Raw genomic sequence first — 15,887 nt, forward strand, 5'->3', positions numbered from 1 at the left:
CTGGAAGAATGACAGCACAGAAGTGCTTGTTGCTGGAACTGAGGAAGCTGTTCTTCACAGAAGGTGATGTTGGGATGGTTGCATTCACATATATAGAAGTCTGGATTTGGCTGTAAGTATTTGAAACTGAGGTGGAAGAAGAGGAATAGTGATGAAAATGTCTGAAGAGCCAAAGAATAGATCTGATTTACAGGAAAAGTATGTAAAAATTCAAGTGAAAAATCATTCAAATAGGAGCCAAGAAAGCAACTTCTTCAATTTAAAATATTTTAAAAGACAGTTTACTGTAATAAAAAAAGTAAGTCTTGCTGTATCATCAGATTTGGCTGTTCTCTTCGATGTTACATGTATTGTAAAGGAAACAGAATTTGGCTAAAGGCAATTTTTATGTAGATTGAATATGAGTGCTCCCATTATCTTTTTTAATGTCAGATCAAAATTAATCAGTCTACATTCAAATTTAACTAATGAACATTGCCAATTTTGTCTAGTTCTATAACTAAAATTATAATATGCTTTTGTGAAAACAATTTGTATACTTCCTATTAATCATGCCTATCAGTTTCTGTAGAAGTTTTAAGTCTCTTCACTTGGTCAATTAGACTTACAGCTCCTTCACATATCACTTTTTTCTCTTTCCTTGGGAATTGTACCCATGTGTGATACAGCTGCTCTAGAGGATGCTTTGTGTTGCCTTAAAGTGTACTGTTCCTCCAACTGCAGTGTTCTCCTTCCCCCTCTCTTATCTCACACAGTTGTTTAAATTAGAACTGTTCACTCCATGGCTGAGGTTTTTCCAGATAGATCTCTTGTAGTGCTGGAATGGGTGGGGGGTGGGTAGAACAGGAACTGGTAACCTGTTGCTGGTAGAGGACTATCCCCCACCCCAAAATTATTTTGCCTCCTTTATAAAATTACACAGTTAGACTTCCCATTACAGAATGCTGTGCAAATCACTGCTTTGAGGGGGTTTTTACAATTTTTAAATTCAGCAAAGTCTCTGTATGGGGCTCAGTTCCCCAGGTTGTATCTAGCCACAACACAATCTGTCCTTATCACTGCTCTCCCGAGGTATTTTGCAGAAGCTGATGTCCTTGCAGGTTTCTGGGGAAGACCAGGCTGAGAGACTCTGACTTGGGTGCTTTCCTCTGCCCTCCTGGAACAGAACATCGCAGGGAGGCTACTTGCCCTCATCTTCAAGGAGGTGCTAAATCCAGAATGGCAGCAGATCACAGAGAATTCAGGTATGGTTTTGCAATTGCTAGTAGAACACAGCCTCCTTTTGAGCTCTTTGGTTGCCCTTTCTCCTTCATAGCAAGTACAGACTCCACGGCAATGCCCAGCAGTGGAAAAGTTCAGCCTTGGGGCTGTATTTCCCTCTGGTAGAACACCTGAGCTCTCAGGTGTATTTGTCCACCTTGTGCTTTCCTCCTCCTTGTGTCTACTATGAAGGCACAAATTTATTTGGGTTCATAGATGGTGATGATGATGCCCAAGAGCTCTGAGGACTTGGGACACCTAATTTCTGTTGTGATTCCAAGAAAAGCAGAAGCCAAATGACCTTTACTGTTTGGAGGATAGGGAGGGTGTCAGACACTCTGAACACTTCCAGTATGATATCTTTTTTTTTCTTTTTCTGTGCTCAATTTCACTTTGTTCTTTCAAGCTAGGATTGGGGTACAGTAACTGGCTCTGCCAATATGCAGTAAGGTGTTAAGCTTGAGACCAGGCTTATTTGTGGCTGGAACTCTACAGTAGATTGACAGTAGATTGATTGTGTTTTTCAGCACTTCCAAAACTTCTGTGGGGTGTGCTGCTATCCATGTCTATGATGGCGTTGATGTGAGCTTTTTTTTTTGGGATGTGGGGACCAGTCTGTTTGGAGCACAGATGCTGGTTTTTAAGAGGCTTTTCTTCATTAATTCACTGCACAGCTTTCTTCTAGAAGGTGTTTTTATGAGAAACCTTGCAATTAGATTTAATAGAGGCCTAGGCTGACACTGTTAGGGTACAAACTAAAAGAGTACAAAGGAGTCAGATTTTCAGTCTGCACATGTCACTGACAGCTTCATCACTTCCTATATCATCTCCTACAGTTGCATTTGAGGGATATAGCACAACTGGGTAATAATTGGACTAGAACTATTTAAGCTGCTTCTGTGTGTTTGTTCAGGAGGATGAGAAAACTAAAGTATCTTATAAGTGTTTCAATAGGCAGTATCTCTCTTGGGGCCTGACTGTTTACAGAACAAATTAGCTTCCTGTGCTTGTTTCCATTTAACAAACCATATGTTGTACGTAGGAGAAGTGCTCTGAGAATGGTTAGATTCATGTCCTTCAGGCTAGAGAGGATTCTCGTTCTGTACTCAAGAGGCATCCTCTGAGTACTACTTAGGATGCTGCAATTAGATTCCATGTGTTTATGTGGTATTTTTAATTTCTTACTGTGTTAGCTTCCTTCAATTTATTTGTGTCTCTGATTTATTTTTAGCTTTGTTCAGTTTCTCTAATAATGTATGACCTCAGATGAGTTTTGAAAATCATGATGTTTAAAATAACTCAAAATGAGGCAAATAAAAATTTACACACTCAAACTCTTCAAAAGTAACCATGATACTCCTTAGGTAAAGCATGTGTTATTTCTACTGCATAAATGCACATAAAGTATGCTTGATGTTTAAAATACCTTTTATTTTACTTTTCTAAAGCATTAGACTTTTCTAATTCTTCTCTGTAACTGTATAGAAAATATAATTTCTATAGTACTTTCTAGCACATGATAGCAGTGGTTTATTTCTAAAAATCATATTATTTGCCTACCATATCCTCCAAAGACAGTAATAACTGTTCATATTCCTCTTCCTCATTAGTGTCAGTCTTTGGGTTGATAAGACTTTGTAGCCTGCTGGTTCAAACTCTTACTTCAGTGCTAAGAAATCTTAGTCTTGACACATTTTGAGAGCAAGTTTTCCTGTCCCAGAGTAACAATAAAAACATTTATTTTTGTGCTTCCCAGTTATAACCACTTAAATTTCTCCTTTAATTTAATATTGTGATCCGTATTGGCTGTTGTTTATAAGCCCCTTGCCAGAAGAAGTGTAGGGAAAAAAAGATTAAGGAAAGCCTGAAAAACATACTTCTGGTTTAATAGCCCTGAAATAATACCTGAGAGGAATAGCATATTTTTAATTTGAGACTTGGAAATGCTTAGAGCCTTTTTGGTAGAGAATAGATGAATGAACAAACATAAGCATAGACCAGTGGAAATTTGTCTCTAAATGCAGATCAAACATTTTGAGCTAGAGAATCCAGCCTGAAGCCAATAATCTTGTCTTGATGGCTGAGCACTCAGAATCTACAAGCTAAGGTAAGATATACTGAAGGAAGCTGGTAGCTCCTGATTTTTTAGGGTATTTGCACAATTTCTTGAAAGGTGCTGTGAAGTTTATTTAAATTCAGTACAGGATAGCAATATAGGTTTATATTTCCAACTGAGATCTTGGAGAGAATGTGTGGTCTTACCAATATGTGCCTTAAATTTCAGAACTAGAAAATAGGAAGAGAAACAGTTTCAAAGAGTTTGAACAGAAGAAATGTTGCCTAAGTTGTACCTCAATTTGAGTATATGTTTAACAATAGCATGAAAAAAGGTCACCTGAATGTGAATGTGTCTGAGTTTTCAAAATATTTAAAGACATGTTTTACTCTCTTGCGGATGTTGCACTCTCAATTTATCAAAGCCAAAGAGTTGTAGTTTTTCTACTTCAAAAATTATAGAGCAGATATTACTTAAAAAAAAAAAAAATATTTCTACAGTACCAGGGATTCAGGTATTAAATTGTTGTTTTGAGACAGCAGCTGGTTTTTTTATAGTCTGGAGCACTGGGTTTGAGGAAGATCTTACAGGTACACATTCATTCAAAGAAATTGTTGAGGGGCCAAGCTGAACTTGTGGAAGAATTGTTTTTCACTATGAAATTGTATCAGTGATAGGTACAATTCAACTGAACTTCATGTGACCTCGAATTTTTTTCATAATATATCTTGATCATTTAAATTTGGTTAAAAATTTATTAAAAATAGTGGGTGGCAATAAGTGATAAGGCTACCAATTTGACTGTTTTATCTCCTTTTGCCAGAAATATCTTTGTTGAAAGGGTTAAACTTTTGGTTTCCATGGAAAAAGAAGTCTATTCCTTGAGCTATAATCTACTTTTCCTCTTAGGCTTCTCCTAGCTGTGACCTCTTTACACGTTGTAGTTTCTCAAGCTCCTATACTACTCCTTACATCTCATTTTTAGTCCTTAATTACTTATGTCAACCTTCCTTCAATGAGGGGTTGGTTCCACTGTTCAGGGTTCTAGCCCTGGTAGTGTTAGGGGAAGACTCACTGCAGGAAAGTTGGGCTTCACTTTTTTTAAAACACAAAGTGACTCTGTGGAATGGAACATTTTCTCAGTTTGTGTTCTGGATCTCTCTCTCTGGTTTCTTCAGCATGTAATAGCAGAAAAAAGGAGTGATCTTTAACAAGCTGTTACATTTATGTGTTATATATCATATAGCTATTTTTTTGCTAATATGCAAAATTAGGAAATTAAGATCATGTTCTTTGAAAACTATCCTTTATATATTTATTTTTATTTTGCATACAAATTACATCTCCTCTTTTTCAAAAATTAAACCACAGTGCTTCCAGCTCATGTAATTTGTCCATCCATTTTGCTTTATTTATTTTGCTCTTTGAGTTCTATGATGGGTTAGACATTACTTTAGGATTGTTATGTATCTGCCAATGTGTTTGTTTTGTTTCTTGTTTGGAAAATGAGAATCTGATCACAGTGAATACTTTGAGCAGTTAGCAGCAAGTACAAGAGGCCTTAACTTTGCCTTTGTGAGAAAGAGTATATCATACTTTGGATGTCTCAATAGCAATTAATGCGTATGATAGGAAGCGAGGGGCTTCGAACTTGAGTGTCTTCTGTTCAGAATGTGTTTTTAGCTACACTTGAGTTCTAACAAAATGTTTTTTTCTATTGAAAATGAGATACTTTTTTGTATTTCTAAATGGACGGTTCATTGCTGCTGAGATTCCTTGAAGGGAAAAAGAGGAATGTTCATAAACCCAGTCAGAATGTCAAAGTGAGAACAGCTGAGTTATACAATTAATATTGTAACCCAAGGACTTAGTCCAAGGGGAGGACTGCAAAAATTCTTCCCCAAAGGAAGTGAAGACAAGACTTGACTACTGTCAGAGATCAGTAGCATAGATAATCCAGCAGCAGTGGCACATTCAAGATGTAACTCTAGTGGTGGTGTTTCTGTGGTGACTGGCAGAAGCAGCACTTTTATAGCAGCAAAGCACTTTTCACTTACCATTTGAAATACACGGTTTGCTCTTGCAGATTCCTGGACTTTGCTTTTTCATTCTCTAAGCTGATTTTAGAGGCTGTGTTGAACAGAATGTTCAAATAATTCTGGCATTTCCTTAAGGACCGAATAGAGTTTGAAAACTGGGTACCTTAATCCATCCTTCCCTTTCAGAGTTGTTTTTTTCCTGACAAATTCTTGTTACACTAAACAAATGAAGCCATATAGCAAACATTTCAGTAATCAGGCCAACATGAAGTACTCATAAATTATCACCAAGCAGCTCTAAATCTGTCCTAAACTCTTACTGACTGGCTCACAGAAATGTTTATGTAATTGAGAGGAACTATAGAAAGGAAGTTAAGTCTCCTTTTACAAGTTAAATCAACTACAGCGAGATGAAAAACACCCACACATTTGGCTTTGGATTAGCAGAGATGTTCTTGAAAAGCAAACCTTTATGAAATCTTTATTATGAAACCAATGTCAGTGTGTAAAAAATTATGAATTTTCCAGGTGTCATTGATTGTACTCTGCTTGCATATTCCTTGTATAACAGGGTATCACCTTGATCAGGGAGTTACAGATTTGGAATCATTCCAGCAAATACATTTTGACATGGTTGGGAGCACAGATGTAATGTAGGATGTGTAAAAGCTGGATAGCTTTGAAAGGGGGCCAAGAAGTCACAGTTCCACAGATGTGAAAAAAGCCACCACGCCACCAAACCCGCTGCATGAGATGTTATCTTACATGACATCCCTTTAACAAAGGTGTAGAAGCTGTGGTGCAACACAGACAAATATATTAAGAGATGATGTTTATAATATTTTAGAATGCAAATTACGAAGTATAAGAACAACTGATAAGGGTTTTTAAAGCAAGGAGTGAAATACCAATAAGAAAAGCAAATGAGGGATTAATATTAAAACCATGTAATTAACAAAAAGAAGCTTATTCCACTGATCAGAGTGAAACAGTTTTGAAATACGATGTTGGAAATATGGCATTAGAAATTCATAATCTTAACAGAACAGGTAGCAAATATGCATTTGTTCAAACTAAAGAATTTTTAATCACCAAGTCCAAATGATAAATAGCCATTTATCTGCAATAGATAAGATGAAAAGTCCTTTGAATCACACCTGGTAAAATTCATTACACTTTAAAAAAAAAAGAGAAATTACAAAAAGTTATGAATTGTTGCAGTTCTGGTGTTTTTAAAGAGGTGACCAAGGCAACTACTGACCTGAAGTCACTCCTGAGGAAAACAGTGGAATGACAGATTTGAGGTTATATGGAAAAGTAATCTACTCTGAGCACCACAGGATTTTTCTAGGCATTACTGACTGCTGTGGGTTTTTTGAGAGACTGGTTTTGGCAAATGTTACTGACAGATTTCTAATTGTTTTGCTTATGATTTTTTTTTTTTTTTTGTTCTTAATGTGTCATTGTCAATACATTAACTTTGGATTTTTTAAAGGAATTTGTTTTATTATCACCGTATTTTGATCTAAAACAAACTTGTAAAATCATATACAAAAAGGGATTAGCTGTTAATTCCTACATCTCTATGCAAAATGGAGTCTAAACAAACATCTGAGGTAAACATTCTCTTTCTGCTTAAATGCTTCCAGGTGTTCTGTATGTTTCAAATGTTATGGATTATTATAAAGCTGAGATATTTATTTCCTTGCTTTACATGTCTCACCTAAAAATAGGTACAGAAAGGAACTTCAGAGACTCTCTGATAATGTTCCTTGCCTCAGGTCTGCAAAAGTCTGCTCTAGAGAAGGGACTGCAATGAAATACGAGGTTTCAGAGGTCTTGTTGGTCATCTACAGATCAGGAAGAATTTCATTCTTGTACTGTGTAATTTGATCTTTAAATATTTTCTCCTTCCTATGAGATTGGCTTCAGGATGTGCAGTATTGAACACAAGTGATCTGTACATTCAGATGCAATAGATACTCATATTTTTGTTTCCTTGCAGATTGCATCATGCCAGGGCTAGACTCCTGGCTAGGAAATAGATATCCCCAGAGTCAGATTGACAGGAATATTTCCCCCATCTTTGTCTATGGAGCAGGCTATATGTATCATCAGCTGCAATTACTTAGGTACAGCTCTCTAAAGGGCTTTCCTGCCTCATCAGGGGCTGGGGATAATGGTGGCGCCTTAATAGTCTCGTTTCCTTAGTAACTTGTAACAATCAGTTGAATTTTCCAGGTTTTTGAGGTACTTAGTTTAGTTAACTCTTTAAGTTTTATGTAAGTATAACTGAGTTAAATGTAATGGCTGTGATAGAGAGATGGCCATGGTGAATGATCTAATATCTTTTTATATTAACTTCCACTTATGCGCAGCATTTCCAGACACTTGTATATTTCAGTAGATTCACACAATTTCAATGCAGAATCGTTCATCGTTCACTTAATCCATCACTGATACTTTTATAGACTTACACACTGTCTGGGAGGTAAATTGAAGAAAAGAATATCAGTCTTTGCAACATTAACTCAAGAAAGAAGTAGTGCTAGCCTCAACTATATACATTAGGATAGTTTTGCTTAGAAGATGCCCAAGCCTGACATTCTGTAGCCTCGCAATTATCACTATCCAATAATCACAAGTGGAAGAATGAAGACTGCACTGCATCCAATGCATTTTTTAAATTAGTGTGGTCTATTTCTTTTTTTCCTCATGGTGTCACTATAGGATAAAGTTAATGCTCATTGGGTATTCTCTGTACTGGAGCATATTTCCATTTCCTTTGTCTGACTGGCCTTCTGATTTTCTTTTATATGCTTAGAAAAGATGATCACTAATTTTGAACATGCTCTCTCAAGCACTGGCCTATCCTTAACACTAAGCATGAATTTTTATTTTCCTTTTATTTTTTTTCCCTAAGGACTTAATATTAGAATGAATTTCGCTTTATATAAGGATGTGGAGAATTCGAGCAGTTCTAATGACTTGAAAATAGGAAATGCCATGTTTAAAAAGACAAAAAGGCATATATCTTACAATCAAGTGACCTTATGAAGTTACACCTGTGACTGACTTCTTCATCTCACATAGGAACTGTATGAATCACAGTATGGGTAAGGTTGGTAGGGACCACAGTGGGTCCAACCTCCCTGCTCAAGCAGGGTCATCCTAGAGCACGTGACACAGGCCTGCATCCAGGCAGCAGTTCTTAAATATTTCCAGTAAGCTTCATCTTTCCTTATGTTGTTGTAATGTGTTTTGAATTCAGCTTTTATGATTGAAAGAAAAAGCAGTTTTCCTATCCAAGCTCAGTAGCAAAACAGGAGAGAGAGAAAGGGAGAGAATTTGGTTCCATTTACATACTGATGGCATGGATGGCATTTTTGTCTGCCTGGTTGTCCCCACTTTACCCAGACCCACATTCTTGAATATATATAGATACGTGACTTCCACAGAAAGAAGAAAGATGTGGCACTCTGTAAAGGTTAAGTAGGATTGAAGAGAAATTTGCTTGTGGTCTTTACAAGAGCAGGAGCCAGCTGGAGATGCTGTTTCCCATTCATGCATTTGGAACACAGCCTTCCTGAAAGGCAAGGACCATAGGCCACTTCTCTGCTTTCCCTCTTCTGCCTCTTCAGCAGGACAGTGGTGTTTGGGCTGGTTGCACTCAGGCTTGTAATGAGGAGGAGTGTGACTGTCTAGTCAGTAGGAACAAAATCACTCACCAGTTTGACAAAATCTAAATGCAGTGTTTCACTTGTGACCAGCCTCTGTCTAGCTCAGGTTATCAAATGTGAAACTTTACTAGAACCAGCATATGGCTAACCAGAATCAGTGTGACCTGATAGCAGTAGAGTCTGTTTGCTGATTTAGCAATGTTGTTTCACCTAAAGAAGCCCAAGATCACTGAACAATTGCAGAGCTTTTCAGTAGAAGCCTAAGAACTATCCCCCTGTTCTTTCCCAGTGGGCTGAAAATCCTGCCAGGATTTCCTGCCAGTTAATAATCCTTTTTTCTCCCACTCTCTCCAGACGGTCTTTTAACATGAGATAACAAATATTCCTCTTCTTAGATAAGTGCCCACATCTAAATATTCTCTCTAATCCCTATGCCATGTCTCTCACCTATGTGCTTGTCACTGCCACGCAGTTCCTTCACACAGTCAATTGTTCTTTGGGCTGGTACTTTGGAGAAAGTTGAAGTTACTCTTTCTAGATGATTGTCTTGTTGATATCTTAGACACCATCTTCCAGTGAAAATAAACATCATCTTCCAGTGAAGTGTGGAGCAGGCCAGCTGAACAGCACATATTGAAAGAAATCTAGTGCAAAATTAGAGTCCTGCGTGTGGCACAAACTGCCTGTTTTAATCTAGCATGGGAGATGAACTATTTCACAGCTGTATGTGCATTAGTTGTCTAGCATGCTGCTTCTTTTCCAAAGGACAGACAAAAATCTTCACAACCTGATGATTCCCTTGCCAATGGTTACCATTTTATGGCATACCACTTTTTGATGCTGAGATGTTGACTTTAAACTGCAAGGCATGCGTACCTTGTGGCTCTGCAGGTGAAGCAGCCTCTCACAAACTTCCTGGCAGAATACCAGAACCAGAGATGCTGAATGTTTCTTCCTGCCAGCGGTGAGCAGTGGCTCTTCTGGCTTTTAATAACCACCAGCTCAGTTTGGAGGAGTCGCTGCATCCAGTCTCAAACGCAACATCATCTGCTTTAGGAAACCCTCTCACTCCACAAACACAGAAGTTCGCTGTTTGTCAGGACTTTGTGCAGTTTTAAGCCTTGTCCCAGCAGCAGCTTTTTTCACTGTGCATATGTGGTGGTGCATCCCCCTCTCACACTGGGCCACACTATGATTTCAGAAATGCTTGTTAGGCCTTGGCCTTGATGAATGACAGCTCAGCTAAGCTCCTTGAGCTCATCAGAAGCACTGTGTGCTCCCAGGAACTTACTTTGGCTAATGAGCTCCTGCTTTTTAGCGAACAGTCTTGGAAACCTATTTTTCTTGCCTGCCTAAGAATGCAAGTGTAACACCACTTTTATGATTGAACTTACACAGAAAGTTACTGACCTGAATTATGGCCAAGATGGAAAATTGCTGTGACAAAAGAAAACACCCTTGTGACCCTGTAAAGAGCGGTTCTAAGTGAGACCCTCTGAGCTCTCCTGGACCACAGAGGGCTGCAGCCAGCAATTCACTCTGAGCAGGACACTCCTCCGAGCAAGAAAATTCTCAAGTTCACTCTTTTTGCAGGACCACTGCTAAAAGCTAACAATGGAGCCTGAGCTGATACCCCCGCTCCCTGAGGCCAACCCTTCACCCTTCAAAATGATGCAACGGCATCCAACATGAGTACTGCACTGATCCGGACGGGAATTTTTCACAGGTGTGTCCCCACACTCCTTTAGTGTGTGTCTGCCAAGTGTGAATATAATATTGCAAATCATTGTGGTTTAAAACCAAATAGCTGCTTCCCTTCTCCCCAGTCCCCTCCAGTGAGAAAGGGACAAAAAGGCAGAGATTATGGGTTGAGATAACAATTTACTAAAGAAAAAGCAATGAAAGAATAAAACCAAACAGTAACAGCAAACAGTACTCATAACAGCAGTGCAGAAAAGAGTTGATTTACATACAAAAAGGTGCTCACCACCCCCACCCAGCTCTGCATGGCCACCAAGACAAAGAGAAAATGGTGGATGTTACCACAGCCCAGCAGCTACACGGCTCTTCCCAAGACAAAGGACAATGTGGTGGATGCTCCCACAACTGGTGTCCTCCTTCCCCAAGCCCAAGACAATGAGAAACAAGGATGTTCAAACCTTCCAAGCCAGATTGTCTGCACGGCACTGACTGCCCTGCCTGCATTGATTGCCCTGCTCCACGTCTGCACCACCCCAGGAGTGGTCACCGCTTTGCTCCTCCAGAAAATGGAACAAAATTGTCCCATTTCTGCTGCATATTCACCTTTTCTTCCACCTGGAACCCTGTTCCCCTACAATGACCTGGATGGCTTAGAAGAGCAACCCAGCCACACCCACACGCCTCTAGCCTCTGCCCCTCTCAGCAACGGTGAGAGAATGAACTATCCTAGCCAAAACCAGGACACATGCACTGTGAGTGTTGATCTCTGTAATTCGTAAGTACATTAGATTCCTACGTAAGGTAGGCCTGTGTGTTACTGTTGTGCTCATTGTAAATTCTAAAGAATCTTTTCTTAACTTGTTTAAATTAGGCTGTCAATGAAGTGCTGTTAAAAATTTGAGGCCTAAGCCATTCATCACGTCCGGCAAAAGCATCTACTCTGAACTTTGTGACTCAACAGGAGGGCTCCCCTCATTCCCTTTTATCCTTACACTTTTCCATCCTTAACCTTTTCCCATCCCCAACCTCCACATAGATAATGTTAGACTGATTTTAGTTTGATTGATTTTAGGTTTTAGTCCAGTTTTTCTTTGTGTGCTTCAACTATGTAGTTCACCAATGAACTTCATCGTGCTTTCACTTTTTAAATAAACCTGCTTTAGCCGATACCTTTGCCAGTGATTCTTTAAGCAACCTAAAACACCCATTCACAACAGCATAGAGACCTCACTACTCACATAATTCTCAAAATCCTTTGTCACCCACATCTCATTTGGATTTCAATTTGCTTACCTTCTCATGCCAAATGCAATCTACTTCTGTACCAGCTCTCTTTTGCCTATTCTCTGCCTTCCCACTCTAAGTCAATCATTGGAATTAACTTTTGGTTTTCCAGCATCCAAATGCTCCAGCTTTTTTCGCATGCCCTCCCTGACCTGCCTCTGCTTCCCTAAAGATCAAGAACAGCAATTTTCCTGACTTTTTGATCTTATAAAGGTCTCTGGTTTTTCACTACCTTCATTCTTAAGACTGACCATTATCCCCTTACTGCCTATGGACTTCCAGCATACCAGGAACTTAAATGAAAATTCATCTCTACCAAAAAAGACAAAAGATCAAGTGGTAACTCCTTTGGATTACTGCAAGTTTGTAGAAGTCCCTTTGGATCTGAAGAAAGGACTGCTGAACCACTGTCCCATGCTAGAGGAGACCCTCTCTCCAACTGGACTTCTCTCCAACTGGCTTACACTAATATTGGTGAGTAGACGGATATGGCTCCTTCTAAAATCCCAGGTTTCTGCAAATACAGAAGTCCTTGATGTGTGTTAATTCTTACCTTTCCTTCCAGTTTAAATTTGCCTGCTGTGGGGGCTTCAGTTGTTCAGTGCCTGTGTCCCAAAACCTTCACACTCAATTCTCTGCCCTACCAGTCTTTCTTTTCATCTGTCTCATCTTTCAACAGTCCTGCTAGTTATCGTCAGTCTCTCTTGCCCCAATTATCTCTCCCAAATGAGTTCAGCTGCTTCCTGTGCCACCTTACCTGCTTGACATCTCTTTGATGAACTTAGATCAAATTCTTCCTGCAAGGTAGCAGTCCTTCCTGTTGTTTCACACCTTTCCTTTACATCTGCTGAGAGTTTTGCTGCAGCTCCTGTCTCATCCTTTAATTTTAGGGGTCACTCAGCTGCATAAGAGGTGCCCCAGTTTTATACCCTGAAAACCTGGCCCATTTGTACTTTACGTGCCTGAAGTGAATGTGTTTTAACATAACTCCTGCACAAATCTTTACAGGGTGTGATTAAATATGGAAAGTCAGCAGTTGAGTAGAGCGTGGAAGAACCAGTTAATTGAGGACTTCTAAGTGTGATGTTTTTATCATCTGTAAACAGAATCTCTATTGCAAACCAAAATTCTCTCCACAGCAATTCCTAATTTTCCTTGGTACAAGATCCAAAGCCCAGTGAAATCAGTGAAATGGGAGGGGGGGGGGATCTTTCACCGATTTTAGTATCCTTAGCATCAGGCCCCTGCTTTCCCTTAGCAATGATAAAATGATACACAAAGCTGGGACTGTACAACTTCCTTTTATTTTGTGTGCTTTTATAGGATATAAATAAATGACAAAATTACAAAATTTATAACTGGAAGCCCAAGCATATTTACATAAGTATTTGTTGCAGTGAGGCTACTATTTACTGTTCTCCTATACAATTTTCCTTTTGGTACCATATTTTTAGTGTTATTTTTTTTTTACTGTCAGTTGACTAAGTACATATCAACAGTGAATAAGCAAAAATATGTACAAGGAACTATTTTGTTCAAGTAAATTGAATACTGTATTAAAAGGATGTCATCACTCAGCGCTATGATTAGGTTTAACTAAACCATATACAATTATCAGTTTTAAACCAAGTTCAATTATCCATTTTTTGGAATATACCAACTGATGATTCTAACTGAAAAACCTCAGCTGGATATGAAATAATAATTAAAAAAACATTAAGACAACCACACAATTTATCAATATCTCTATAATGAACTTCAAAATGATTCACAATTTGACTGGAAAGAACAATATACGTTAAAATGTAATTTTTCTCCTATAATGATATTTTTACCGTTATAATTTCAGTTCTACAGAAATATACATCATGGTATTATACAAATACTCCACAGACATTAAAAAAATTAAAACACTTTAAAGAAAAAGTAAGTAAACCTTATTTAACCAAATATTAAGCAAATGCTTAATTATTTTGTTTCATGAAAACATTTTTATTACTTTGGAATTTTTTTCTTTTTCTTGCTGTTTTTATTTAGAAAATGTTTTGCAGTAGAATTTTATCAACACTCTTCCAAATAAGCTTTCTGTGACAGAAATCTTGATAGCAAAATCCATGTTTTTGACTTTTTTTAGAACCACTGAGACTATTTTTTTAAAAATACTATTAGAATGCATGGCTATAGCAATGTTGAACTGCATAAACTATATGTAGGTGTAGTAGAATGACCATTCCACTTTCATTCCGACTGATCACACAGAACATCCAGTGCACTGATGCTACAACTCTTATAATTTTCATAATGCTGCAATTGCAGTCATTTACTTAACTTTAAAATAAACAACATTTCTCATAATTAATCTGGCTTCCTTCCATAAATATTCATATCTTTTCCTATAGTACTTCTCTTCCATAAAAATATCTAATAAATGTTTTCTGTGCATTATTAATACCTTTTTCTATCCATTCATAAATCTCTGATCCTTTGCTACAATGCAAGAGGTTCTTATTTCTGTAGAGGATCAAAGGACATCAATGATTACATATAAAATCAGTGCACACAGAAATCAGGGTGCCTAATTTCTTGTCACTTTAATGAATTCTTTATTCAACACAGTAATTATTAATGAATTCAGTGGTTTCACAAATAATCTATTTACTAATTCTGGTTCTATTTCAATTAAAAACTGCCAAGATTTGAATAAAAAACCCAATCAAATACTCTACTCATAGGCAGCATTAGTATTAGTTTAGAGACATTTTGTTTTTTTTTTTCTTTAAAAAGTAGAATTTTAAAATAAGAAATCAAAGAAAGCACTGTGGCAGAGTCACAAGGGAGAACTGCACGAAAAATAAGGTTTTCACTCCTCTTGTGGACTGTAATTTTAAAAGTCTTCATATAGTGTCATTCTTCAGTCAGTGCTGCAGGAAGAAGAACATCACCAGAAATGACTGTCAGCCTTTTTTGTTAGTTACAAGGCCACTCATACAGTGCAGTCTTCCTCTCTGCTGGATTGAAACGTTGCCATAAAGGAAAGGCTGTGCTGTGACTGCTTGGCGTGCAAGGCACAACAAGGAACAGGGGGACAGTTTTGTATCAGAAAATTGTAGTTTCATACTTGGTATTAATGCCTCTTTTGGCCTCTTGTCCAGGTTCAACAATCCAGGGTAGATTCGCAAGAGTCTTTTGTTCGGATGGATCTATCTGCTTTAAGACAAATGCAAACATACAGACGGGTTACCATCTCCGTGCACGGCAGCTTGAGCAGAGGGTTTTTCTTTAAACTAACAGGGCAAATCCCGAATTGACAAAGTCGTACAGCAGCAAGTATGGTGGTGTCTACACTCCCAAGTACTCATGGCTGCCTTCTTCTTCCTGTTGAGATCAGAGCTGTGTTTACCCCCAAGCTATAGGGCATCATAGTTCATTAAAGCCACACTTCATCCTGAGAAGTCTGTTCGCTAATGAGACAGACGATGGCATCAGGAAATGTTTCTACTTAAAGTTTTATGGAGGAAGATTCTGTGGCAATGGATGACAAAGTGTACAGTCATACATTTCCCCCCCGCTTCCCCTCACCCAATAATTAGGTGTTATAGAGTACAGTTCTCACGTTATAGCCAGTGACTATGATACAGTGTGCGATCATTTTTCTCCTTCCCCTCCCAAATCACCCCGAGCCTGTGTTATCACTTAATTTATAATAGTTTTCATAATTTTTTTAAAAGCTCTACTGTAAAAGAATATTTCTCTATCATCTCTGCACTTCAGGAAGGCACTTTTAAGGCAATCAAAACGTATGCTTCAATGAGCTTTGTTTCTTAGGAGTCTGTGATTAGTACTCAAAAGGTATATTGAATCCCAGAT

At 38.2% G+C, this 15,887-nt stretch overlaps 1 protein-coding gene across 5 annotated transcripts in view; it reads right to left on the reverse strand.

Annotated features, from left to right (window-relative positions):
- Positions 1 to 13,305: 13,305 nt before the first annotated feature.
- The window catches only part of ANKS1B (ankyrin repeat and sterile alpha motif domain containing 1B), a 396,726-nt gene continuing 394,144 nt past the window's right edge, over positions 13,306 to 15,887 (reverse strand). For 3 of the 5 annotated variants that reach the window (XM_053977912.1, XM_053977910.1, XM_053977913.1), the window contains one exon: positions 13,306 to 15,227. In XM_053977912.1, the coding sequence (XP_053833887.1) occupies positions 15,117 to 15,227 (111 nt within the window). In that variant the 3' untranslated portion in view covers positions 13,306 to 15,116. The remainder of the gene's footprint in view (positions 15,228 to 15,887) is intronic. The other 2 variants (XM_053977915.1, XM_053977914.1) reach the window with 1 other exon arrangement.

Source organism: Vidua macroura, chromosome 5 (assembly GCF_024509145.1).
Source record: "Vidua macroura isolate BioBank_ID:100142 chromosome 5, ASM2450914v1, whole genome shotgun sequence".
Classification (NCBI taxonomy): domain Eukaryota; kingdom Metazoa; phylum Chordata; class Aves; order Passeriformes; family Viduidae; genus Vidua; species Vidua macroura.